This window comes from Denticeps clupeoides, chromosome 19 (assembly GCF_900700375.1).
Source record: "Denticeps clupeoides chromosome 19, fDenClu1.1, whole genome shotgun sequence".
Lineage (NCBI taxonomy): Eukaryota > Metazoa > Chordata > Actinopteri > Clupeiformes > Denticipitidae > Denticeps > Denticeps clupeoides.
Genome location: NC_041725.1, coordinates 17,887,723 through 17,915,452, shown reverse-complemented (window position 1 = coordinate 17,915,452; position 27,730 = coordinate 17,887,723). Strand labels below are relative to the sequence as shown.

The following is a 27,730-nucleotide window of genomic DNA, read 5'->3' as shown; positions in this document are numbered from 1 at the left end:
ATTTAAGAGGAAAGAGGAAACCGCAGAGGCAAGCTCCATACTACCCTCTTGCTGTACGTGTGTCATTTTCGAACGTGTCATAAGAAATTCATAATAACATGAGACCTGTTATAAGCTGCACACACTCTGTTGCATTATACAGAAAAAGGAGAGGAAAGAACAGCCTGCCAGGAAATGTCTAGAAAGTCAAGAACGGAAAGTGAAAATGGCATCTTCCTCTTCTTTTGTGTAGAACCCGGACACACAGGCTGAAACGCTGTGAGAAGGAAGGAAAAAGACGCCATCATTCTGCACTTCACTCAGGTAAAAACAAATAATGAAGTAAATTTATGAACGTTTGTGTCGTCTAAAATGTTAAAGCACATGTTTAGACTATTCATATTTGTGATAATATGTAATTACGGGCTTTTTTTAGTACAGTCAGAAACTGTGTTGAAACAGGAAGTGGGGCATCGGCCCAGTAACGGCGTGTTAATCTTCGCTTTCATCCTAAATGAGCCGGAGTTCTGTCTTCTGTGTTCTGTCACCGCGCCTCGTTCCAGGTTTGCTTTATATCAGATTCTCCCCTGCGTGTCCCTGACAAACATCCTTGGTAAGAAGGATGTCTCCGGTGTTCCCAGAGTTCACTGCTATCTTGTTGTCTCGGTGGAGGTCCGTCATGCTGCTGATGAAGGAGTGAACTTATTGCCTTTACGGCGAAACATTTCTGTCCTGGCGGGAGTGCCGTCTTCCAGAGGTCAGGAGGGGCCAAAGCAGTGTCACTCATCTCAAGGTTTAATCTAGATTATATGAAGAGGAAGAGAAAGAGAGGGATATGACTAAAGGAAGATAAATATTGGGAAAGTGAGCGCAAGTGCAAGTGGAGTAAACGTTACAGTGGATCTGCAAACAGACAGAAAAATGTTGAGTGCAATGTGATGCCACAGTCAAACATTTATTAATATCAATGCTAATGTGTGTTGGAAGTGCCACGGTACCCTCAATGGTGAAGACTGTCACTGTGTGTTGTGCCTGTGAGCCCAAATTTAAATAGAAACTAGATCTTTTATTTTAACTTCTTATGGATTGCAGAACTAGTGTATTGTGTAGCAATGACGAACCACGACTGAAACAATTCTGGATACGTTCAATGTTTTAATGCAGAAAACACACACTTGTCTAAGTGCAGTACTTACAGTATTTAGAAAAAAAATAATGGAAACAAAGCATACAAAATTAAAGTTATGCATTTAACATTAGTATTTTGACAGTCAAGCATGAGTATATTCAGTTAAATATTGAGTAAAAACGTTGTTTAAGTGTAAATTATTGAGCAAAATGAAACGTTACAGTTAGGTTTATTATAATTTTTTTTGAGCATTTTATTATGCATGTGCATAATAGCATTTACTGTTACTTAATGGAAGAAAAAATAAGGGAAATGAAGGGGAACGGGTGCAAAAAAGGTAAGAATAAATCATGTACACTGTGTCATATGGTCTGTCCTTCTTGAGAAATCCTCTCGATTTCTTCTCCACCAGACCAGTGGTCCAACCATGGACGCCACCGAGGAGGAAACTGCTCCGCTGGTGCACAGGGAGAGGGGGGGCAGCCACAGGACGAGCTGTGGCCCCGGACTGCAGGTCAAGCTCTACTTCCTGCCCGTTACCAAGGCCGAGTCCAGTTTCAGCATCACGGCCGGGCAGATCTCTGCAGAGGACGTGTGCATTAAAGCTGCCGCCACCTGCGGTAAGGTGCAGTGCACTGCTTTTTGGTTAAAAAAGCAGGTTTCAATTTAAAAATACATTTATTTGTTGTAAATGTGACATAATACTTGGACAGATGGACATTTGTGCTTTTTTTTTTTATCAGTGGCTTATAAGAAATGCATTGTTTGCTTTTAAATCTCTTGTAGTGGAAAGTCCCACCGACTTTCCACTACATACACCGCGAGTTTGAACACAACTACTTATATCTGGAGCTTGCATTTTTTACACCATAGAACAAAACTCACACACGTGAGGCTATGTAACAAACCAAAAGTATATAAAAAAGAACGTCTCCCCAAACCAGGGAGCTTTTGCTGTGATGACAGCATTTGAAACTCTTTTCTTCTCTCCACCACCGACGAGGACGGTCACCAATAGTCCTGAAGGTTCATGATGAAAACTTTCTTGTTATTCACTCAATGTTATTGAGCATCTTGTCAAGCAGCTTTTGATGATGATGATAGTGAACAAAACCGCCATGAAGGTAAAAAGAGGAAAAACAGATTCATCAAAAATACTTCACTTTCACTGATACAACAAATACAAAATATGCTTCTAGCATTGGAATCTTCAAAACAGCTCCATCTTAGTCCCCATAATCACCACAGAATAGGGGCGTCCAGACTTTTGACAGGTAGTGTACATATATTGAGTTCAAAAGCAAAGGTGTGACTTCATTCCCCTCCCCAAATGATCAAGGTGTGTTTGACATATTTTTATTCCTAATATTAATGTCATTCATTATTAACCTCACACCAAGTGAGGTTAAAGGGGCTGAACTACTCTGCAGTTGTGAATATTAGATACCTTTAACAGCAGCAGTTTTCTCTGTTCTCCCCCCACAGGTATCTTACCCGTGTTTCACAGTCTTTTTGCCCTGGCATCTGAGGACGTGTCTTTCTGGTACCCACCAACGCACGTGTTCAGCTGTGATGAGGGCATCACCGTTCACTACAGAGTCAGGTAGCTGGAGTTATTTTTATTACAATACAACCATGCAACGATATCATCGCAACTGTATTATCATTTTTAAGGAGCAGCAATATATATGGTTTCCTATAAAATAACAAGACGAGCTCTCTAAAAATGTTGTAGGCCGCAATTTATTAATATTGACAATGATAGTGGGTAAATACCCTTTATTACTGCTTTTGTACGCTAATTAATTACTGCATGCCTGTCGAGAGAAACTGGGAGATTTGCATTCACGTTCAAATTCATACAGATTCATGGAAAATCTTTTCCTCAAAGGTTTTTCTTCTCTAACTGGTTTGGCCAAGGCACCCAGACATCCTGTCGCTACGGCCTTACCAAGAGCAACATATGTGCCGTGCTGGACTACTGCGTCATTGATTATCTCTTCGCACAGGTATGTCACTCTGACAGTGTGAACCTTGTGGTCTTCTGTGATTTAACGAGTCTGAAAATTTGTCTGAATTAATAATTGTCTCTCTGCGCATGTCGCAGTCCCGCAGCGACTTTGTGGGCAGCCAGGCAGGAGTGTCCCCTCCCCTGGACGCCATGGAGGAGTGCCTCGGCATGGCCGTGCTGGACCTGTGGCGCATGGCCAAAGAACGGAACCAGAGCCTTAAGCACGTCTGCAAGTGTGTTGGGTGGGTATGAGGACTAATTGGGTAATTTTTATAAATTATTATTGTGTTTAGTGTGTCCAGATGGTAAGGTGATGCAGTTACTTGGCACAAACAGACCAGCAGGGGGCAGCAGTGATCAGGACATGATGCTTCCCAAGGACTCTTTAGGAATGTAAAAATACCAACATTTTATATTATGTATGAATTTAAAACAGTTACTTTAAAAATTAAATTCTAGAATCCCCCTACAAATGCGATTTTGATATTGAGGGCATTCTGTATGAGCCATGTGAATAAATCAAACATGTTGCTTGAAACCTTTAGTTATATTTCTTTTGATTTAATTGGTCATTCATCAAATAAGAAGATAGAACCATGGGTGGTAGTAGCCTAGTGGGTAACACACTCGCCTATGAACCAGAAGACCCAAGTTCAAACCCTAAAATAGCAATGTGGCAAGGTCTCTGTGAACTGTCCCCAGAGGCATTTGATTTATTTAATTTCCCCCCACAGATATAAGTCATGTCTACCTGAAACACACAGACAAGACATCCAGAAAATGAGCCGCCTGGCCCGCTACCAGATCCGTAAAATGGTGTGGCGCTGCATGAAGCGCTTAAGGCACTGTTCCGCCAGTGAGCACAGCCTGAAGCTGAAGTATCTGATGGAGCTGGCGGCCATCGAGCCATCCCACGGCACCGAGTGCTTCCTCACGTACGACCCCAGCTGGCAGCAGAAAGAGCAGCAAAGGCCCAAGTTTCTACGGGTGTCTGGCGAGACCGGCATACAGACCAGGGCAACCGACGCCACCGTGAGCTGCGCCTTTTCTTTTTCAGGCCTGCAGAATCTGCATGGGTCAATGTGTGTGTGTGTGTGTACACTGCTTTATCTTTGAAATGCTTCCCCAGGAGACGTTCTGTGACTTTCCGGAGATAATCGACATGAGCATCAAGCGTGTTTGCCACGAACAGGTACCACAGGAGGGCCGCGTGGTCACCCTGACTCTCCAAGATGACAGACGTCTGGTAGGTGGATCCGGTGACATCACATCCGCTTCATAACTACTTTTACATGGTCGTACACTACATGCTCAGGATTTATTACAGAGACTAAGATGGAGCAGTTTTGAAGAATCCAATACAAGAAACACATTTAGTATTTTGTTGTATCAGTGAAAGTGAAGTATGCTTGATGAATCTGTCATTTCCACTTTTTACCTTCATGGCGTCTTTGTTCACTGTTGTCATGAAAGCTCAGTTTTGGAAAGACACAAACCTTTAACTTTTTGCCTTGTTTTTTTATTATTACATAATCTCATGTGTGAAATGTGTGAAGTCCTGCATCTGCAGTTTTGTTCTATAGTATAATATTTAGGTGTGTCCAAACCCCTTCATTTCAACCATTTTAAAATAACATTTATTTTGACCTTAATACAGTTAAAACAGTTATATGGTTAATGAAATATTAAGCGGTCTGTTTCACAAATTAATGGCCACTTAATTCAGTTTAATGTAGGATTAGGCACATTTTAAGTAGAATTAGTTTTGTAGTGCTTTGACTGGCACTGTATAGGTACTGTATATTAAAGTTGGTTAAAGCCTACACTAGAAGATGAACATGTGGTTAGCATTTATTGCATACAGGAAACAACATTGTTATCTTCAAATATTGGAATTTTTTAATAAAATATTTTCCTTTCTGCACTCAGGAGCTTGAGTTCCAAACTCTGATGGAAGCCCTGTCCTTTGTGTCGCTCGTTGATGGCTACTTCAGATTGACCACCGACTCCAGTCACTTCTTCTGTCAAGAAGTGGCCCCGCCCAGCCTGCTTAAGGACCTCAAGAGCCACTGTCATGGGCCAATCACGTAAGTTGTTTTTAAGAAAAATTAATTTGAAAGGTACACATCCATGACTATATCCTGGTATCTAATCATATCCTGGTGTCTAATCATACCCCAGTTTCTGATCATTTCCCGGTATCTAATCATAACCCTGGATCTAATCATACCCCGGTTTCTGACCGTACCCCAGTATCTGACCGTACCCCGGTATCTGATCATATCCAGGTATCTGACCATACCTCGGTATCTTAACATATCCCGGTATCTAATCATACCCCGGTTTCTGACCATATTCAGGTATCTGACCATATCCTGTTATCTGACTGTACCCCAGTTTCTGACCGTACCCCGGTATCTGACCATATCCTGTTATCTGACCATATTCCAGTGTCTGACCATACCTCTGTATCTGACTAGGTCTTGGTATCTGATCATATCCTGGTATAGGACTATAATCCGGTATCTAATCATATCCAGGTATCTCATCATACCCCGGTATCTGGCCATATCCTGGTATGCCTGACCATAACCAGACAATCCATCATCTTTACTCTTTTTCTATAATCTAGCATTATCAAAGAAAACGTGGCATCAGTGTGCAGATGTTCATATTTTTCCCTCTTTGCTTTTCCAGGTCTGAATTTGCTGTTCAGAAGCTGAAAAGGTCTGGCGCTCAAGGCGGCACCTTCCTCGTAAGACACAGCCCCAGAGAATTTAGCAAATATTTCCTCACCGTCTGTGTCCAGGTAAGATATGGTCAATGGGGTTTTTTGACATTGCAATGTCCGCCCATGCTGCCCTAACATCATGATTGCTATTCTTCATTTTCGGGGAGTAAGAGCGCCCTCATTTTGCAAGGTGCACCTGCTGCTTTTGGGGAGGCAGTAGGTTATCTGACTAATAACCAGCTCACAAAGTAAAAGAGTAAGAGACTTATTCGAATTGTCGGTAAATAGTGCTCAGCAGGCTGCAGTACCTATATTGCATCTGTATATGGTGATGATCTCTGTGCCAACTTAAAATACTTAACCATTAGAAATGCTATTAAGTGTTACCTGTCTGGCCCAACACTGTTTTCACAAAAAATTTCCCCTGAATGACATTCTTTTACAAAAAAAACCTACAGTTTAAAAGCTCTGGGCTACTGAAAAGTCACTTGTTAAGGGTAAAATAGGATGTGTAGAAATAGTATTAACTAATACCTTTATGGCCCAAAACCTGCTAACTTTGCTCATGCGCACATAGATTTATGATGAATATGGACATTTCAATGTAAAATAAACAGTATTGCAGCCTGCAGCATTTAAGGAGGAACAGAATAATGAGCTGTGGATAGTGAGCTAACTGCAGTGTCATTGTGTACTGCTTAGTGCTTCTGCTGCTGGTCTGAACTCTCACATCTGTCTAAAGGGGAGCGGGGCGGGCTGCTTCCAAATAAAGCACATTTCATGTATTCATAATATTGTCACTCCAAGCTAATTTTGTCACAATTAATATTACCTGGGTTGTGCGATATGGCGAGAAAAAAATACGAGCTGAATCTGTGCACTAAAGTGCCTCTTAGTGTACGTTGGGGTGATCCTCTAATTAGAAGATGGGTGTTGATACTGGAGTGCCAATTTAACACAGATGGAAGACGGACAAGAAAAGCTCAAAGCCTTATATATGTTCATCTGGTTAAATTCAGTATTCTTAATATGTTTTATGTTTCTGTGTGTGTGGGGTGGGGCACCAGGACCACCCCTGGATACCGCCCTGCCTACAGGGGTACTGGATTGATGATAGGTGTCATTTACGTTGCCAGGCCTTGATGATTGAATCTTTTTCTCTCGTACATTGTGCAACATTTCAGAGCACTGTGATTGCCCTGGTGCATCAGGAATTGAAGGCAACGGTGACAGCCATCATAAACCCAACCAGGCGGGCTGGATGATTGATGGAATGGGCAGGGCCGTGGGCTCACAGACTATTGATCACAAATTGGAAACCACCATTGTGACTATTGATTGTAAACTCGACAACGTCTTGGAGGGGCTGACGGCTTTGCCCTGAAATTTGCACAGAGACTGTAGAACAGCGTCCGAAAGTTTCAGCTCTTTGCCTGAAAAACAAAACAACTCCGCGAACAACTCCGGCTCCGGATCAGCACAATAATATCTTGCCTCCCTCATTGTCTCTCTCATCCCTTCCTCAACCCAAGGACACCTAATCACACACACACATATACTGTACACACGCACTTATATGCACTCACCCCTCCACCCGCTTCCTACCCCCCGGCGTGAACTGGCGGGTCTGTGTGAACACCGTTTGGCTGATGCTCGGTGTCGGTTCCCACAATGTACTCCCCATTGGAGTACAGTCTCTCTCGTCATGTAACCCCCGCCTTCCTGACCTGGCCACACCTCCAATGTGATACTGTGTTCTGAATATGTATGGTCGGGTTGATGGCCAGATTTTTCGATGGTGCTTGATACTATTGACATGGTATATCATCATCATCATCATCACCTCTACTCACTGCCCCACTATACACATGATTCCAAATTGCATTCAAACGAAATAAATACTTTTTTAAAAACAGACTCCACATTTTCGCTGCAGTTTATTTGTCATTTGGAACCGTGTTGGAATTCTGTTTCCCTTTCTGGTACGAGCAATCCTGATGACTTCTGCTTTTCAGTACAAAAAATCCGCACCAAAAGGCGCCTCATTTACATTCTGTTCTTTCAGACCCCGTTTGGGAAAGACTACAAAGACTGCCTCATTGTGAAGACTGAGCAGTTTGTGCTGCTAGGGGTTCACAGCTCCTTCCCGAGCCTGACCGACCTCGTCCAGCACTACCAGCAAAACACCCTGCTCTTAGCCAACATCCCGGTCACCCTTGGGAGGTGCTGCCCTCCTCGCCCCAAAGGTGCCCTACTCCTGCACACATTCAACCACACTGCAAAAAATAAAATAAAATACAAAATAAAAGTTCTTTCAAATGAATCCAGCACAAGTGGCAGCAGGTTGCCTCAAATCTTCCCAACTTTTTAATTTCTTACAATGTATTAACATTCAATGCAGTTATTTACAGGAGAAGCACTATTTTCTGCCATAATCTGCATACAACAAACTTGTCTTGGCCCTTCTGCCAGCGAAGCAGTAGTTGAATTTTTTTGGTCATTTCCCATGTTTTTGGGCAGTGTTTGGTCATGGCCACGGTGTGTTGCCAGTCTTGTGGTCATTATCTTAAAGACTGGAAAGCTCTTTCCAAATTGCATGGCAAACGATGTCTAAAGGTCAGCCAACCATAATGAGGGTTTCAAGTGCGTCGCAAACAAGAAAATACGTGACAGTCACAACAGTGACACTACTTCCGATGTCTAAGCAATTTCATTTAAGACTTGATCTGTGACAGAAGATTTGTCAGATTTGTCACCAAACTATCTTTTAGTGTATGACTTTTACTAATATTATATATACATATAGGTGTGTGTGTGTGTGTGTGTGTGTGTGTGTGTGTGTGTGTGTGTGTGTGTGTGTGTGTGTATATATATACAGGGTGGTAGTAGCATAGTGGGGTAACACACTCGCCTATGAACCAGAAGACTCAGGTTCAAACCCCACTTACTACATGTAAGTCGCTCTGGATAAGGGCGTCTGATAAATGCTGTGAATGTACTCAGTAGCTAGCACTAATCATGGGTATTAGTAATTATTATTTCTGATTCTATGTAATTATTATTTCTGTCTTTTTGTACTGGAGCGGTGTTTGCTGGCTGGGGGGAGGGTTACAGGTTGAGACAGGATGAAAGGATGCCAGTAAAGGCACTGCAACCAGATGGTCAGTGTGGACACTCATTACCTGGCCGTGTGTTGGGAAAGCAGGTGTTTAAACCGTCTTCTGTTCAAATATCCGCCCCGATTGGGACATCTTCTGTTTTTTTTTCCTGTTTTCCCAGCAAAGATTGAATCTCACCAGGAAGGTTTGCTTTACGCATTTCTGTGCTTTCAAGCCCATCTCAGAAAAGTGCTTGCATTTGCATTTCTGGGTTTTTAATTGAGGATATCCTTGTGGGCGAGCTCCAGCTCCCTGACGAAGGAATGTTGCAAAAAGATGTTCAGAGATTGTTCACACTCACCCCCGCTTCAACAGGACACGCCTTTGAGACGTTCCAGGAAAACTGAAGAAGGAACTTCAGCCTGTTTGTTGGTGTGTAAATATTTCGGAGGCCAAGAAGATTAAATTTTATTATTTAAGTTTAGAAGGCATCATTGACAGCTCTCACACGCCCTACTTCCTCATAATGGATAATTTAAACCCCACCCTCCTGTAGCGCACTGTCCATAGCCTGCCTTTCTCCTTTGTTTCCCTTCATTCTCTTCACTCTATAATACCGAAACGTGACCACGCCCACCACCAACACCAACATGCAGGTTATCGTCAGTATAATTTAAGCATTCTGATGGGTGAACTAGTGAATCTGTGGCTACATCTTATGTAATGATGGGAAAATAGCCCCCATAATAATGATGGTACTCATGCATACTAAAATCAACCTGCATCTTGGCCAATCCCCAAAGGCACAGCGATTTGGTCCTTTTTGGAACATTCTTTTTTTTTTATATGCTCATGTGGTTCCATTACGGAGGGTTACCTGCATTTGCATATAGAAGAACCACTTTATGAATGTACCTGACTCCTTCTGCAGAGCTGACCAACCTGATCATCGTACGCAACAGGGTGGTCATGGAGAGGCATGGCTCACCGTCCGCCCAGAGACACAACCCCAGCCACATCCAGTTCCAGATGATCCGACATGAGGAGCTGGAGTGTGTAAGTATAGCTGCACAATAATGCAGAAATTCCATCAAAATAAATACCACTTCACACAGCATGACTGTGTCTTAGCCCCATTCTTACAGTGAAGTTCATTTAACGTTCATAAAATCATTATCTAACCTTAATATCTGGCTCTTCAACGTGGACATTGTTTATTAAAGAAAGACATTGAGAGATATCAGGTTCATCTTCTCTTTTACCCCCACAGTTGGAGAGTCTGGGTCAGGGCTCCTTCACTCGTGTCTTCCTGGGACGAAAGAAGGGCCTGAGGGACGGGGAGGGATACGTCACCAACGTCCTGTTGAAGGTTCTTGACAGCAACCACAAAAACTGCTGGGAGGTGTGTGTCCGTTCGAACGTTTCCTCAACGTCGACGTCATGTTGAGCCATTGACTTTGGTTATGTAACGCTCTTATGAAGACACTGAACGCTGTTTCAGCTTTTAATGTTTAACACCGCTGTTAACTCTTGGGGGACTATAACGTGAATAATGATTTTTACCGGTTTACATGAAGCATTGCCTCAATTTTACTGGTTCATACCGTACTAATTCCAAGCACATGTGACTCTAGGTCCATTGGCCAGTGGGATGTAAGGGTGCAGTTAACTTAAGTTTCGGTATTATTCGTTTGTGGGAGGTTTTTAATAGAATGAGCCTCAGACAAATTATAAAAACTTAATTTTATCAAAACTGCGACTAGTATTGCATTTTACCAAAACAAATGAAAAAAACTCTTGAAGACTACTGCAACTTGCTCCAGGCATCCATTACAACTGATCAACGCAGCAGACCTTCCCGACCTTCCCAATCTCTCCCACATCAGCCCGTTGCTCCGCCCACTCCACTGTCTTCCTGTAGCTGCCTGCATCAAATATTTTGATTTCGAAACACTGTAAGTGGCTGTGGATACGGGCATCTGGAAAATGTTGTAAATGTAAATGTTCACACCAGTGTGAGCGCTTTCCAATTTATTGTCATCCGAAATGCAGTTGGTCAGTGGTGGCCTACGAAAATGATCACTTTCATAGAATTATATTGATTTCTAGCTGATTCACATCATTACATTCCTTTTGGACAGACTTTGAGGTTTTAACATGATTTTTTTGTCCAGTCGCAATTGACATTTCCTAATTTCTTCATTTGAAACGTTCTTAGTGTGCACATAAGCAGCACTTGATTCAAAGGGCCAAAATGTGGAATGCATTAATTCCAATTAACACTGATACCGGATACTACAAATAGTGGTGTTTATAGTACTGTGGGCTACGTAGTTAACGGTAATTTTCGTAGATTGTGCTTTCATGTTAAGATTGTGCTGAATTTACTTTGTGTGTGTCATATTCTTTCTGAAGTCGTTCTTTGAAGCTGCCAGCTTGATGAGTCAAATCTCCCACAAACACCTCATCCATGTATATGGCATAAGTGTCCACCAGTCCAACAGTAAGTCACCTTTTTACCTTAAAATGGCTAATGAGACTTTTGTTTGGTGAGAAAAATGCTGGCTTTGCAGAGAAATGGTCATCCGGTGAGGGACAGCAGGCTCTCAGATGCGGGTTGGCGGACGTAGTTATGTGTGTGTACGTTCCCACTTCACCTTTCAGACATCATGGTGCAGGAGTTCGTCAAGTTTGGCGCTCTGGACCTTTACCTGAAACGAGGCCACTCGGTGTCGGTCAGCTGGAAGTTGGAGGTGGCCAAACAGCTGGCATGTGCTTTGATCTTCCTGGTAAATGAATTTCAGGCTCGCCCTGTGCTGATCTTCACATAATTCGTGTGTTTGTGTGGAAATCAGATGTTTATCACCATGTCCCTAAAGTTCGTATTTCCGTCAAATCTTGTGTGGTCGTTTAAAACTGGCTCAGGACTTAAGGATTTTTTTCTCCTTTGTTCTGCTTGTACAGGAAGAAAAAAACATTGTCCATGGGAATATTTGTGCCAAAAATCTTCTTTTGGCCAGAGAAGGAGATCAGACCTCCGGTAACTCGCCGTTCATCAAGCTGAGTGACCCGGGAATCAGCTTGGTCATGCTGGGGCAAGATGGTAATAGGCCAGGCTGTTTTTCGTTTTTTTTTTTTTTAGAGTTTTAGAGTACCTAAAAATTAACGGGACAGATACGAATGCAATACCTGTGTAATTTTATGGGGTCCATGTTACAAGGTCTGCACTCAACAGATATTAAGATGCAGACATTCATTCATTTATTTGGTTTGCGTCCTCGACACTGACTCCTGGTGGTAAGGATTACACACTACAGATTACGACGCATGGTACGGACGCAAGTACGTCAGCACAAACAATAACGCAACTGTGTATGGAAATGCATTCGTAGCTCACAGCAAGTATATTTTTGGTGTTCAGGGAGGCAGCTTAACACACGGTGAAAGAGAACTAGATGCGAAAACAAGACACAAGAGTGGCGAGTTACAGCGCCGCTTACAGGTGTGGAGGGGGGTAAAACAGCATTCGGGTGTGGACAATAGCGTTTCAAAAACACAACCGTGTGGATGCAGGTTGTTTAGAAATCAAAATCCCATTTTAGAAAAAATCATTTTCATGTGGACAGGACCTAAATATTTAAGTTTGGTCTGAACTTTGGTCTCAACAGTTCAAATTCAAGATCAAGTTGAGCTTTATTGTCCTTTCAGCTACATACGTGTTAGACCGTACGTAGTGAAACCAATCGACGTTTCTCCGGAACCTGGTGCTACATGTAACATTTAAACAAAGTTACATACTGACATAAAGTGACCGTGTGTGTGACATAAAAACTGGGCTACAGTGCAATAATAGATCATATTAATTAATATAACAGAGTTAGTGTGTGTCAGTCCAGAGAGGAAAGTCCAGTTGTCTGATGGCCTGTGGAAAGGAACTATTGCAGTGAGGGCCCAAATGCTTCTGGGGCAGTGGTGCTTCTTAGGGGCAGTGGTGGCCTAGCGGTTAAGGAAGCGGCCCTGTAATCAGAAGGTTGCCGGTTCGAATCCCGATCCGTCAAGCAAAGCACCGTCCCCACACACTGCTCCCTGTCATGTCTGCCCACTGCTCACTCAGGGTGATGGTTTAAATGCAGAGGACAAATTTCACTGTGTGCACCGTGTGCTGTGCTGCTGTGTATCACATGTGACAATCACTTCACTTTGCACTTTACCTTTTTCCGGGTAGTAGGAGGGTGAAGACTCCATGTGAGGGGTGTGTAGAGTCCTTCACAAGGCTGGTGGCTTTCATGATGCAGAGTGTGTGGTAAATGTCTGTTATGGAGAGAAGAGAGACTCCAATGATCTTCTCACTATCCGCTGTAGGATCCGATACGGAGCAGTTCCCAAACCAGACAGTGATGCAGCTGGTCAGAATGCTCTCAATGGTCCCTCTATAGAAGGTGGTGAGGATGGGTGGTGGGAGATGGGCTGTCCTCAGCCTCCGTAGGAATTAAAAAAAACTGCTGGGCTTTCTTGGCTGTTCAGCTGGTGTTGAGAGTCCAGGAGTTTCTCCTCTAGATGAACACAATTCCTGACAAGCTCCACACAAGATCCGTCTATGTTCAGTGGGGTGTGGTCCCTCTGTTCTTTTCTGAAGTCAACAATCAATGCATCGATTATCAATGAATCAAAATGCAACCGATCAGTTTTTCTACATTAATTCACATTTTGTTTTCACACAGTGCATCATGAAAGTTAAGGCCTGAACCATCAGCTGCTTGTTCGAATGACATCAAATAAATGCTGCATGCTACATTTTCTTGCCGTTAATTTGGATAATTATGATAATCAATTCTGTTTTGCACTGTATCAATGCAGAATCTCCACTTGTTTGTGTTTTGCTTGGCAGTGTTGATGGACAGGATCCCATGGGTGGCCCCTGAAGTGTTGGAGGACCCAGAGCATTTGGAGCTGGACGTGGATAAATGGAGCTTTGGGACCACGCTGTGGGAGATCTTTAGTGGGGGAAAGGTGCCCCTGCAGGGTCTCGACCTTCATCAGGTTCAAGGCGTCATGCATGTCTGAGTTTTCTTAAATGTTTAGGATGCACGCTTGGTTTGTAAGAGGAGTACTGCCTCCAGTACTGCTCGCCTGGTCCCTCCATCTCTGAAGGTAAAAGGAAAACATTCATCTAGACTCTTCTCCGTCTTGGCCCCTCGGTGGTGGAATGAACTTCCCCTCGAGGTCAGAACAGCTCAGTCACTGAGCACCTTCAAACGACAGCTCAAGACCTTCCTCTTTAAAGAATATTTAGATTAATTTGTAATTTTCTTGTCAAACTTTGTGTACAGAATCTACAACAGAGTGAATTAAATAGATGTATTCATAGTTGGGGTCCTAGTGAACCGGAATTGATCTCTTCATCGATGGTAACTTGAAAGCACGTTGTAAGTCGCTCTGGATAAGGGCGTCTGCCAAATGCCGTAAATGTAAATGTAAATGTAGGACGTGGTCCTCAGATGTCTTTAGTGGAGACTGTGTTTTTGATGAGATGAGAACTCGATTGGACATGTTTGAATCTGATATTTCAGGAACAAAAAATGCTTGTCAAGAATAGACTTGTGTCAGTTTAATCGCGGTTTCAGCAGTTCCTCGTTTTTCTGTCTGTGTAACATGCCACAAATGCTTCTCATGTTTCTTATGAAACAAGTTTTGTTGCATTGGTAATGTGATGAGAGCAGGAGAAGTGTGTATTTCACAACATGGCTTAAAGCATTTTTCCAGCATTAAACAACAACACTGCTTACAGTACAGGCCAAAAGTTTGGACACCTTCGCATTCGATGTGTTTTCTTTATTTTCATGACCATTTACGTTGGTAGAGTCTCTCTGAAGGCATCAAAACTATGAATGAACACATGTGGAGTTCTGTACTTAACAAAAAAAGGTGAAATAAGTGAAAACATGTTTTATATTCTAGTTTCTTTGCTCTGATTCCTGCTTTGCACACTCTTGGCATTCTCTCAATGAGCTTCAAGAGGTCGTCACCTGAAATGCTTCTCCAACAGTCTTGAAGGAGTTCAACACCAGAGGTGTTTAGCACTTGTTGGTCCAGCTCACCCCAAACCATCTGGACTGGGTTCAGGTCCGGTGACTGTCTCCACTTCTTGTTAAGTACATAACTCCACACGTGTTCATTCATAGTTTTGATGCCTTCAGTGAGAATCTACCAACGTTGAATGAGAAGGTGTGTCCAAACCTTTGGCCTGTACTGTACACGATCCATTTAAGTACTCAACATGGCCCATATTTTGCGGTCTGTAAGCCACTGCATATGTAAAAACATAAACACTATATTCAAAAGTAACTGTGATCCAGTCGACGAGCAGAACAATCGTCTCCTTGTCAAATGACGAATGTGACCTTTCACTTCCTGCCAAACATATCCATAGACTATGAATTAACCATATACCAATGTATACTGGTTCAGTTTACCATCCCGCGTCTGGATTTTCTGAAGTGATGGAATGTTTCATAAAGCAATGACCAGGACACTGATCTTTCCTGTCCTCGCATTCTGACAGAAGTTGCAGTTCTACAAAAAAGGCCACTGGCTGCCCCGCCCCGACTGGACAGAACTGGCTGACCTCATCTGTCAGTGCATGAACTACCAGCCCGAGCTGCGGCCGTCCTGCCGGACCATCATTCGGCAGCTCAACGGTCTGATTACGTCAGGTAGTGAATAGTGACCACACAGCATGCACTGAGAGGGTAGTAGTAGTTTAGCGGTTAAGACATTTACTACCATCGTGTCCCTGAGTGTCTCCAGGGGGACTGTCCCTGTCACTACAGATCGTAAGTCACTCTGGATAAGGGCGTCGGGTAAATGCGGTAAATGTAAATGTAAAACTAGAAATCTGTTGTGGTGTGTGGCTGTGAGTATGATTTCTTCATCAGTTCTGTTTTTGTGCAGTAACCAATGATTCTCATGGCAGATTACGAGATACTCCATGCAGCCGGAACGTCCCTGAACACTGACAGCTTCTGGAGGAGCCTGAACCTGACGTACCAGCCCGACCAGGCTGAATACGAAGAGAGGCACCTGCGCTACATATCGCCGCTGGGAAAGGTGACCAGACATCCCTAACCAACACGCAAAAAGCGGGAGATTTCAACCGCAAAGAAAAAACATGTATACACTTTTATTATTATTTTATCCAAAAAGATCAAAAGTTCAAGATTTAGGGTCATTTAGAAATATCCTCAGTTTTGATGGAAACAAAATGACTGTGCAAATGTCTGTTCAGGATGGAAAATGTATGCATACATGTAGAAAGGAACTTTATCAGCGACAATTGGTCTTGAGTTACTGCTGTGTTCACTAATGCAATGTCACTAATTCGGAAATGAAAATAAATTATTATTAGAAAACTGGTGCATCAGCAAATGTCGGTTCAATCGTCAGTCCTTTGTCACGACCATTTCTGTTTGATATAGAAATCACGTCTATTCAGAATAATTTTTAATGGTAAGCCGAATCTTTTGAACAATACTGTACTTTCTGGCGTATCTTTCTCCTGTCAGGGCAATTTTGGCAGCGTGGAGCTGTGCCGGTATGACCCACTCGGGGACAACACAGGGGAGCTGGTCGCCGTGAAGAGGCTTCAGCCCAACAAGCAGTCAAACATGGCCGACTTCCAGAGAGAGATCCGGACCATCAGCTCTCTGCACTGCGACTACATCGTCAAGTACCGCGGGATCTGTTACAGCATGGGTAAGGATGGGGACGGATAAAGGAGGACAGTGGGTCACATGACCCACCATCTTCCATGCCCAGTTCCCTGTTATTGACTTATTGACACAGGGAACCATGATGTGTTTATCCTCCCTTCCCAGGTAAAGCATCATCATTTGCATTTCAGCCGTCTGGACAGACAATCGCTTGGTTTAAGATTAAGCTTCTATCCGTGTTGCTTCCAATTTTCAAGTTCCTTGGAAAACGATGTGCCAATATGCATGAATTCACATGAACGGTGTGGATTATCGCATTACAGTGTAATCTGGCAGTAGGTCGGATATGCACATCATATGAACATCTGAAGAGTGCCGCAGGCGGTGAATATCTGTTACAGATGAACAAAGTTGCACAATAACGGATCATGAATAATGGATAATGTGTGTACTTTCTGAATGCCGTGCATTGCATGTCTCCAGGCATGTGTAATTATCAAATTATGGGTGTTTCTTTTCCCAAATGTCTCTGTGCAGGGCGCCTCAGTGTGAGCCTGGTAATGGAGTACCTGCCCTACGGAAGCCTGATTGCTTTCCTTGAGAAGAAACGGCAGGTCATCACCCCCAGACGCCTGCTGCTCTTTGCCTCGCAAATCTGCAAAGTATGGAACCAACGTCAACGCGGTTTTATTCATTTGGTCCCTTGTTGTGGAGCTGTTGGAATGTGGATGATGAGGCGTGTGTTCCCTCTGCAGGGGATGGAGTACCTCCAGAGCAGGAGGGTCGTTCACCGGGATTTAGCCGCCAGGAACATTCTGGTGGCCAGTGACAGCCTGGTCAAAATCGCAGATTTTGGGCTGACAAAGATCATACCCAGTGATAAAGAATACTACCGTGTCTCTCATCCGGGGGAAAGTCCAATTTTCTGGTGACCGTCTTATCTCAATTTGAAATTATGCTTCAGATGATTATACCACAGTTTCAACAGCAATCCCAATATTTATAGTACTTATTGTACCATTATGCCATTATGATTATGATCATTGTTACATTCCTATTTGAAAGTCTTCTTTTAAAGTGAAGTGATTGTCACATGTGATACACAGCAGCACAGCACACGGTGCACACAGTGAAATTTGTCCTCTGCATTTAACCCATCACCCTGAGTGAGCAGTGGGCAGCCATGACAGGCGCCCAGGGAGCAGTGTGTGGGGACGGTGCTTTGCTTACCCCACCTCAGTGGCACCTTGGCAGATCGGGATTCGAACCGGCAATCTTCTGATTACAGAGCCGCTTCCTTAACCGCTAGGCCACCACTGCCCACTTTAGTACCTCTTTAGTACCATCACCATCAACAGAAAAAATATGAATGAACCTGTGGTATAATAACCATGATGCTGTACATGTGGCTATAGATGCATTTTTGTGTAATTGTACCGAGCATAGAAGAATGCTGAACACCAGTCAAACGTTTGCACGCACATTTAAATGTCAAATGTGACAGCCTGGCAGCTAAGGCGGGGGCTAGAATGAAACGTTCACTAGCAGAGTGAGAGAAAAAAACAGGAAGTCGGTTCTTTTTATGTTTCGCTGGAGCTCTGCACCAACACCATGATGTGAGCAGAACCCCCACGAAATGCGTCTGTATTCCATAAAATTACATTTACATTTACTGATTATAGCAGTGATTAGAACCGCATTCGCATCAGGAAGGTCTCCCGGAGAAAAAGAATGGCGCGTGCTGTACGTTCCTGTACCGTTAACGTTGCTTGTTGCTGGCAGTGTGGAAATATCACATGATACCAACTTTTCAGTTTGTTAGTTGAAATAATGAAGTATAGTTATAAAACCCTCTGTAATTGTGTTAATCACAACAACTTTTTGGGCCTCAACCTCTGAGTTTGGTTTAAAAAAAAAACAGTCAGATGATTATTTTTTGTGTTTATACACAGTTGTTTTGGTTGTGCATGTTTAATTTTATTAATGTCTATATACAGACATTTTTATTAGATTAATATAGATGTTCTACAAGTCACATTGATTACTCTGTTCAGTGAAATGATATTTAGTTTCGGTTCCATATACTAGTTCCAGAAAGGTGTCATCTGGCATCGACACTGCAAAAGTTGACAGAATGGCGAGAATTAACTGTTCGGAAATTAATATTTCAGGTTAATTGATTGTCAATAATAGTTACAGGAGAACCCATTTCTATTTGTTTTTGCATATTTTTGTGCTGATCTGGCAACACAGCACCCAAGGAGCTAGGTTTTGCTTTGTTTTAAACGGATGGCATAGATCCTTTTTCCACTCTGTGCTGTATTCTGCTCGAATTGAGATGATTATGAAAATATTAATAAGACATACACTAATATCTGGATTCCGCCTCCGTGAGAGATGAAAGCGACACAGGAGCAGTTTGTGCAGCAGTTCATAATGTGCAAGTTTAACAGACCAAGTGTGAAAAAAAACTAGTTTTTAGACTGAACAGCACCAAGGACGGATCACCCGATGTGCCCCTATGGTGTGAAACCAGATACGTGAGGCTGCAGGAGACCTTGGCCATCACATTTTTTAGGCGTGTCTTCAATTTTTAACAAAAACATTTGCAACAACCCCTGCAACATCACACCTCCTCCTCACAGCATCCACATCACACACAGACAAGGGAAGAACTCGCCAAACCCGAAGGGTGAGTTTGTGCCGATCTGGCCTGTTTCTCATAATTGTTAGAATGAGGACGAAACCCAAGTAAATGTTCTAGCCTCCAGAAACTGTTGTATAAAACTGTAGTGAACATTTTGTTCTTGAAGTTGAAAAAAAAAAAACAATGGTCTTGCTTGTTGTAATAGAGAGCTGGGTTATAACCAGGATCCTGCTCTGCAGAGGTCTGGACCTGCCAAAAGTGGTTCAAAGAAGGAGAACCGGTGAGCCGGCGACAAGATCATGGGCAGTGGAGGCTCACTGACCACAGGGAGCCAGATTCTCTAATCGAAACTATCACTGGATCAAAGGGAAGCGTTCCAGTGTCTACATGGGAAAAACAATTAAAAAGGAAGAAAGAAGAAGACTTTCTCTATGGTGTTACACAATAAAACATGACAAGTAATGCCAGTTCCCATCGTCTTCCAATTCCAGCACAGAAATTAACTCAAAGCCGCGCCCCAGCCTAACTTCTAACTCCCAGTTATGCAAAGGCAGCACTCATCATCGTAGAACTTGGGAGGCCACCAAAAAAAAGAATACCTGACATATCAGTCTCTAGATCCAAGAACCAGAGTTTCAGGATGATGAGGTTTCACGGGTTTCATCAAACGTTTGGCTGGTTCTTTACATTTTAAGTGATCGTTATGTCTTTCAAGACATTCATTCACAAACCCCTCTGGGCACAGGTACGCGCCCGAGTCCATCACTGATTTCAAATTCTCCCACAAGTCTGATGTCTGGAGCTTCGGGGTCGTGCTGTACGAGATCTTCTCTTTCTGCAACCACCACCTCAACCCTAAAGTGGTAAATGGATCATGGGCAAAATTTTGTGCAGCATAAATGTCACCATGTGTTGTTATTACATGTATTAAGTGTGCTTTTGTGCTGTTTTACTTAACGTCATTCTTCCAGCTCTGCACCCAGAAGATTGGCCCCCACGCACAGGGCCAGTCCATTTCCATGCATTTGATCAACCTCCTGAAAGGCAACTGGAGACTGCCAGCTCCACAACTCTGCCCACCCCAGGTAGCCACATGGGGGTTTTTAAAGGCACCCCGCCTGTAAATGGCCACCGCCACCGCGCTCAGTAAAATGGTGACTGCGTTTCAGGTGTACAGCATGATGACGGCGTGCTGGGCCTACGAGTCCGAGAACAGGCCAACGTTCTCCAGCCTGGGAGAGATGATTGAATCCTACGTTCAGGACGAGAGGGAGGGCTTCATGGGCTTGAGGTCAACCTGAACGCGACTAATACCGGACAAAGGCAAAATCACATTCAATCTATTCAAATTCATGCGCTAGGCTAGAGATATTGTGGTTTTTATACGGTCCAACGTGCAAAGCACTTTGTGAAAAATTGCAAAGCCAAATATATCATATATCCATATTTTGCAATTGTGTTGAAGAAAAAGTATTTTTGAGGTGATGAGGAAGACATAAATGCTGGTCATATGACAGAAATTATAATATGTAATCTTGTTTACGAAATAAAAATTATACTAAAATCTCACTTTATTTTCATTGACTAAAACGAGTTATATCCTCTCGCGTAATCACGTCAAAAAAACTGCTCATAATACTCATGCCTTAGCTGATCTCAGATCAGATCTCTACATGTGATGGCCATAAAAAGACTAAGAATTAGCATATTTGTGTGTCTTTAAAAGACATTAGAGGTACTTTTAATGTCACCATATTTAAAATGAATCTGCGCATGAGTATTACGAGTAACACTGTCTCGTCTCTGCCACGTTGTTTTGCATGCTGGGCTTCCATACTCCTTCCGTTTCTGGATTGAAGTCACATTATTTTTACACGACAATGGCTGTGTGGTTTCAGTTACTTTTCTTCTTTTGCGCTTCTGCTAATTTCAGTCCGAAGGTCATCAGTGGCCGCCGTGCCGCGCCGGGTGGAGCCGCCACGTAAATCTGTCCAGCATTGCGGTGAAATGAAAATATAATAAAAATAACGACGACAAGTGATGACAAGTGTTTAAAGAGTTGTATTACGGCCTTTTTTTTGCGTACAAGAAAAACATGATTTATTGGCCATACCTGTAAACACACACACGGACACACACAGACTCACACACTGGGTTCCTTATTAAGAGACGATATGCAACACGCAAGCAATGTGCTGCTGGACTTCAAGATAAAGGAATGAGCATAAAGTGCAACTGCCGCGTGCGTGACGCCGAGGCGTGAGGAGGGACACGGTGAAGGGACAACGCCTTCGCCGGTGACAGGGTGAAGAGGTGAACAGCATTCAAAGCCGACAAGTAGGAATGTACTGATGCGCTCGAGATGGGATTTTTAACATTTTTTACATTTTTTTTTTACAAAATGAGCTGCGTTTGAAATATTCTTTTTTGTCTCGTTTCCTGAAACAGGGAAATAAAAGTCACCCGCCCGACGCGGACCAGCAGCCGCGTGACGCGGGCAACCCGCACCGTCTCAGTTTACCGCGAAAACGCTCAACGCGGGGCCCGTCTGGCTTCCATGGCTCCCTGCCGTACGCCGGTAGGCCGCGGCCGCTCTTTAGGCGCTCGGTGGCGCGTCGACGCGCTGCGATGGCGCCCGGCCTGCCGGTTCAGCTGCTGTAGATGTGCTGCGGTTGTGGCGGGTGCCGCTTCCTGTTGTGCACAGTTTCCGGGGCGACCGGCCGCCTTGAACCTGGTCGCCGCGGTTAAATAAATAATAACGAACAATGGCCCTCCAGGGTTGAGTGGCGCCGTCGTGTTGGCTGGAACGGGCGTAAATAAAAGGAGTAAACTTGTAAACTGTCGAACCCTTGATCTATTATAGAATGTAATATTGTATTTTACGTAAAGGAGGAAGGAACTTCAGACATTCACAGCTGCCGGCTCGGTTCGAGACCAAAGCCGCCAGAGCACAGTGAGAAAGTGTGCCCGACGGCTCCGACGGTGGAAAAACAGGAAGTGGCGCGCTAACCCCAGCCTCATGCCGCGCCCCGCCCGCCGCCGCATCTCAGCTGCGGGTCGCGGACCCCGTGCCACATGACGTAGATCTGGTGCGGCAGGAAGCGGTGCACCAGCAGGATCTCCCGGTAGTAGCAGGGGTCGTACGAGTCCAGCTGGGACGACGGCACCGGCAGCCCCGCGGTCCTCACGCCGAAGTGGGACTCGGGCGCGAGCCCCGCCCTCTCCAGGCACATGCCCATGTACACGTCGTCGATGGGCAGCAGGGTGATGGACGGGGACACCCTGTAAATGGCCCGGGAGGTGTAGCCCGACAGAAGGAAGCCCCCGCCGCCGCAGTAGGGCGGGTACGAGTCCGACTCCTGCACCTGCACGGGGACGTAGTACTTGCTCCCCGGCTCTCTGATCGGCCCCACCCAGCGGATCAGGTGGCCCGCGAAGAGGTGCTTGTCCCCGCGGTTGCCGGCCAGGCTCTGCAGGTAGTCCACCATGTTGTCGGTGTTGGCGAAGATGTCGTCGTCGCCGTTGAGGAGGAAGCGGGCGTGCGGGCACCGCCGCTCCATCCACTCCAGGAAGAGCAGCTGCTTCAGCGTGAGGTTGAAGAAGGTGTCGTCGAAGTCCCACTGCAGGATGTCGCGGTGCTCCCGGTTCTCCAGCCGCAGCAGCGTGTTGAGCTTCCGCTTCTCGTGGCCCGCGCCGGCCGTCCCGGAGATGAAGACGCGCCGCACCCACGCCCCGCCCTGCAGCCGCTCGGCCGCCCAGGTCTTGCGCAGCACCTCCCGCCGGTCGTAGTTCCACGGGGAGCTCTTGATGACCAGCAGGAGGAAGACGTCCGCGGACCCCCCGGGACCGCCGCACTTGTCCGGGACGTCCTGCAGCCTGGGGAAGTGGCGGCAGTGTCTGTAGAACAGGAAGTTCTGCACGTGGCCGGGCAGGGAGGCGAAGCCGGTCACGTTGGCGGCCGACGCGTTCCTCTCGCAGCGCGACCAGGAGAAGTGGGCCGACTTCCTCTCGGCATCGTGGCGCCCGGGCCCGGCCGTGGCGCCGCCGAGCCTCGGGGCGCGGTGTTTGGCCGCGTGGCCGTGGCCGTCCTTGTTCAGAAGTATGACTAAGCACAGGGTGGAGATGAGTATTAAAGCGGCTGCCTCAGTGCTGCGTGAAGATATCCTCATCGCTGTGGAGACAAGGACAATGTCAGACACATTGACGAACGTTTGGGAAAAAAAATACTTTTTACTTTTTACTTGACACCGTTTCACCAGTCGGACGTAGCCTTGCGGTCACATGACCACACCCAAACCGTGGCGGCATAGCGGCGCAAGCTCGTCACAGACACGGAATGAAAAATGGCAGATGCGACTGTGCAAGGACACAGGATGCCGGTCATTCGTATCGATCTTTTTACTGTTGGTAAAGATTTTGTTAAATGGCGCCGTACGCCATTTAACTAAATAAATCAATGCTAAAACCTATAATTAGCATGCATATATATATATATATGATAGTTTGTACACTCAGATTTACTTCATTAATTACCACAAATCACACTTCAATACGTTCTTCGTCTTTTTTTAATTTAAGAAATATCAGAATTAGCACACTTCTATATTGTTTCTAAAAAATAAATGGTTCTTGAGTAGTTTTATCACTACATACTTTCGTCCCATTACTAGGGTTGAGTTATTACTTTGTTATTACTTTACTTGAGTTATTACTTTTGGAGCAACGTTACTCGTACCTGTTTGGCTACTCTACCCACCTCTGCCCTTTTTTTCAAGGACAACCGGAAACACAGAACTGCTCTCGCATTAGACAGACGTAGAAATTGAAATCGTTTGTCTCGACAGCGGAACTCTACAGGATGTCTGCGCTCGCGGCCCGCCGAGTTTCTACTTCTGTACAGAATCTACATCAAGAGTGAATAAAAAGATTGTATTCATAGTTGGGGGTCCTAGTGAACCAGAACTGACCACTTCATCGATGGTAACATGAAAGCATGCCGTAAGTCGCTCTGGACATGGGCGTCTGCCATAATGGCTTAAATGTAAAAGTCCAGTCCAGTTCCGGCGCATTTGAGGACACTCTGGGACCTGAGAAGAGGAAGCGTCTCTCTCTGGCACGGCGGCAGTGCGGCCTGGAGCTCATTTCTCCCGGTCTGGCCGGTCAGGCCGGGGGACAGGGTGTGAAGATGAAGTCACGCTGGAGTAGTGGAAAGTCCAGCACTTGGACCCTAACCAGGTGGTGGCATGTCTGAATTTGACTAACAAACTGCATGTCTGGGGAGAGGGCAGATGGGCAGAAACTCGACCTGCTTTGTAATGACTTTAAAAAAATATTAAAAAAAAAAAAAAAAAACCGTTGTCGTTACTGTTACTATTTTATTACGAGATTATTTCCCGGAATTTCAAAGAAAACGGGTTACGAACACACTGGGACGCAATTTTTGGCAAATGTTCAGAATAGTTCTGTTCTAGAGTGCCATCCATCTGTAACAGTCTTATTATATTAACCATTAAAAAGGAATAATTGTGACGTACTCACCTTAAAACCGCGGACCCGTCGCCTCAGGGAAAAGTTCTACTACTTCCACCGTCCAGCAGTAGCGGCGGCGAAGTTCGAAATGAAAGGAAAATCTGCCGCTGCCCCCCACCCTCCGCCGGCGGACGGACGCGCGGAACTTTATCCTGCGGGGGCGGGGCCTGCGGGGGCGGGGCCTCGCGCCGCCCGCCAATCACGAGCCGGCGTTGGAACTTTTATGGTTGAACTCATCTTACATTTACATTTACAGCATTTATCAGACGCCCTTATCCAGAGCGACTTACAATCAGTAGTTACAGGGACAGTCCCCCCCTGGAGCAACTTAGGGTTAGGTGTCTTGCTCAGGGACACAATGGTAGTAAGTGGGATTCGAACCCGGGTCTTCTGGTTCATAGGCGAGTGTCTAACCCACTAGGCTACTACCATCTTTGACGGAGCTTCAGAAAAGCGTGCGTTTGGTACGAAATTGTTCGACTGGACTCCTCGGTTATATTGTATTTATGGAAAGTTGTCACCATGAGTATGAGTACAGTACAGGCCAAGTTTGGAGACACCTTCACATGTGTTTTCTTTATTTTCATGACCATTTACATTTGTAGATTCTCACTGAAGGCATCAAAATTATGAGACGTGGCCTCCACAGTCACCAGACCTGAACCCAGTCGAGATGGTTTGGGGTGAGCTGGACCCCAACAAGTGCTAAACACCTCTGGGAACTCCTTCAAGACTGTTGGAGAAGCATTTCAGGTGACGAGCTCTTGAAGCCCATCGAGAGAATGCCAAGAGTGTTCAAAGCAGTAATCAGAGCAAAGGGTTCAGCTGTGAGAACGTGTTTGTGCGCATGTGTGAACCGGTTCTATGCACCTTGACAGATGCGGAATGGGCAGAATTTCTCGTCTGCTCGAGGAGCAGGTTTGCTCTGAATTGCTTGGAAGTCGTTCAGCTACAGCTGTGTGTGTGTGTTAGACCGTGAAAGCTAGACATTGAAGTCCATCTACTCGTGACGAAGAACGGTCTGTGTTTTTCAGGCTCGGTGAACCGTTAAGGCCGTGATTCTGAAGAGAATGGAGAGATGCCAAACTGACTTCCACCGCCAGGTCAATGATTGACGAAGCTTGTGTGGCACGAGTTAATGTGCCACCTATTTGTGTACAAGGTACATAAAGCTCATGTGGAAGCTGTCTGCTGGGAAGTGTAGGGAACTGTACAATCACTGGCTTTTAACACCCAATAACCATTACATTTCAAGGTCTGGTACTGTTTGACTGGGGTAGAACTTGTTCATTGTTCTAAATTTTTAATATTATAAATGATGTGCTTTACAGTAAATTGATTGTAATTAGCTCAGTGCAAGACATTCAATGTCAGATAAATGCCTCAAATAATATAATATAATAAATTATAATATATAATATATTTTTGAATTCAAATGTTTCTAAGTACCAAAGTAGAGTGATTTATTATTTCAAATTCTAATTTTATTTGTCACATACACAGTCATATGATATGCAGTGAAATGCTTATACGACTGCTGTTGACCTCAATATTACAAAAATAGACTTAAAAAAATTAAGTATATACTTTATATTTAAACATAAATTATATATAACAAGTAGAAAAATATTTGTAGTACAGTGACGATGTGCAAATGACCTCAATGCTTATATGGTTGCTGTTGACCTCAGTATTACAAAAGAGAATTCAAAAGAAATATGTATATATTAAAAAATATATATTATATTAGTTTTGTACAAGAGGTCTTGCATAAATTAGCTAATTTTAGATTACTTAAATTAAGACAAAAATCTTTTACCAGAATGTCTTTCATTTGTCTGACGTCTGATGATCCATCCTGTGAAACACGGTGAATAACGGCTCTGGGAACTGGAGAAGTTTAGACTATAATAGGAACTGGTGTTTGTTGCAGTGTGTGTAATGATGGTCTTTACCTGCTGAACGTGAAGCTTTATCTGCTACACTAAACACCAGAAGAGGTTTACAAAATGCTGACTGTTTTATTTAAAAAAATCCCGGTTTCATAAAAAAAAAAAATTTGCAGATTCCAACATTCAGCAAACAAAAACGTCAGACGGCGTCGGGATGGAGGTTGCTTGTTATTAAGTCACCCAAGGGTTTATAAGATAAGAAACCATTATGTCACTATGTAATAACTCGTAAGTAAAAAGGAAGAACAGAGTTCTCATAATGCAGAGCGGTAAAAAGTTAAACATTTACTTGGAATTGGTGGACGTAAAGTGATCAAATTGCATTTGCTTTACTAGTGCAGAGCAGTATATTTCCAAGTGCTTGGAAGTAATTTATGGTCCTGTGGCGGCCGATTTTACTGACTACTTGCATTTCTAAGATAATCATATATTAGTTATTCTAGACATAAATGTTGTCCATATTTGAGAAGTTATAGCATTGACGGTGTGGTGGGAAATTTCCCGTCTGGGGAGCTGCAATAAAGGAAGTCAATTGAATTGATTATCCAAGTTTATTTTACCATGGCCATGGGGGGAACTCGCAAGAGAACTCCCACCGTTAGTAAGTTCTCAAGCATATTCATACCACTGTGGGTAATGAAGGGTAGGAAGATCACACCAGCTTCGTCATCGGCGCCTGGACAAGGACGCTTGTTTGGAAAACATCTAGCCTTGCGCGTCACCAAGGTGATGTTCTACATCACCAACATCACAGTAGGTGAAACACGTGGAGCATCTGGGCCTCCGGATTCATTCTTCTACAACAGATCCTTAATGGACGTGTTTAATTTTTTAGTTTTATTCAGTCCGTTTTAACATTCACTTTTAGTTGTTGGTTTTAGTCCCTTCCTTTAGACTTCACGTTGTAAAGGTGCTAATACCTCTACACAGCTGGAGAGGTGACCA

The 27,730-nt window shown here is 44.2% G+C and overlaps 2 protein-coding genes across 3 annotated transcripts; one reads left to right on the top strand and one right to left on the bottom strand.

The window, feature by feature from the left end:
• The first annotated feature begins 19 nt into the window (after nucleotides 1-19).
• jak3 (Janus kinase 3 (a protein tyrosine kinase, leukocyte)) lies at nucleotides 20-20,868 on the top strand. Of its 2 annotated transcripts, XM_028961463.1 has the most exons (25): nucleotides 20-53; nucleotides 233-303; nucleotides 1,521-1,728; nucleotides 2,594-2,711; nucleotides 3,000-3,117; nucleotides 3,216-3,361; nucleotides 3,854-4,151; nucleotides 4,249-4,365; nucleotides 5,049-5,206; nucleotides 5,817-5,928; nucleotides 7,916-8,096; nucleotides 9,880-10,004; nucleotides 10,219-10,350; nucleotides 11,364-11,451; nucleotides 11,613-11,737; nucleotides 11,913-12,051; nucleotides 13,837-13,988; nucleotides 15,511-15,661; nucleotides 15,922-16,055; nucleotides 16,511-16,700; nucleotides 17,195-17,319; nucleotides 17,413-17,585; nucleotides 20,050-20,167; nucleotides 20,276-20,389; nucleotides 20,474-20,868. In XM_028961463.1, exons 3-25 carry the CDS (start codon nucleotides 1,536-1,538, stop codon nucleotides 20,603-20,605), a joined length of 3,339 nt encoding a protein of 1,112 aa, XP_028817296.1. In that variant the 5' UTR covers nucleotides 20-53; nucleotides 233-303; nucleotides 1,521-1,535; the 3' UTR covers nucleotides 20,606-20,868. The 2 variants fall into 2 exon arrangements, with proteins under 2 accessions (XP_028817296.1, XP_028817297.1); XM_028961464.1 differs by lacking the exons at nucleotides 20-53; nucleotides 233-303; nucleotides 1,521-1,728; ... (1 more) ...; nucleotides 3,000-3,117; nucleotides 3,216-3,361 and adding an exon at nucleotides 3,414-3,508.
• A 477-nt stretch (nucleotides 20,869-21,345) lies between these two features.
• LOC114769273 (N-acetyllactosaminide beta-1,3-N-acetylglucosaminyltransferase 3-like) lies at nucleotides 21,346-24,947 on the bottom strand. Its single transcript, XM_028962141.1, has 2 exons — nucleotides 24,843-24,947; nucleotides 21,346-23,475 (listed from the first exon to the last, which is right to left on the bottom strand). Exon 2 carries the CDS (start codon nucleotides 23,471-23,473, stop codon nucleotides 22,322-22,324), a length of 1,152 nt encoding a protein of 383 aa, XP_028817974.1. The 5' UTR covers nucleotides 23,474-23,475; nucleotides 24,843-24,947; the 3' UTR covers nucleotides 21,346-22,321.
• Nucleotides 24,948-27,730: the final 2,783 nt, after the last annotated feature.

Excerpts from the sequence above, each read along its gene's own strand:
- jak3 (XM_028961463.1), top strand. The coding sequence starts at position 1,536 with ATGGACGCCACCGAGGAGGAAACTGCTCCGCTGGTGCACAGGGAGAGG. Across the intron at positions 1,729-2,593 it reads TAAAGCTGCCGCCACCTGCG|GTATCTTACCCGTGTTTCAC; the intron begins GTAAGGTGCAGT and ends CTCCCCCCACAG. Across the intron at positions 2,712-2,999 it reads ACCGTTCACTACAGAGTCAG|GTTTTTCTTCTCTAACTGGT; the intron begins GTAGCTGGAGTT and ends TTTTCCTCAAAG.
- LOC114769273 (XM_028962141.1), bottom strand. The coding sequence starts at position 23,473 with ATGAGGATATCTTCACGCAGCACTGAGGCAGCCGCTTTAATACTCATC.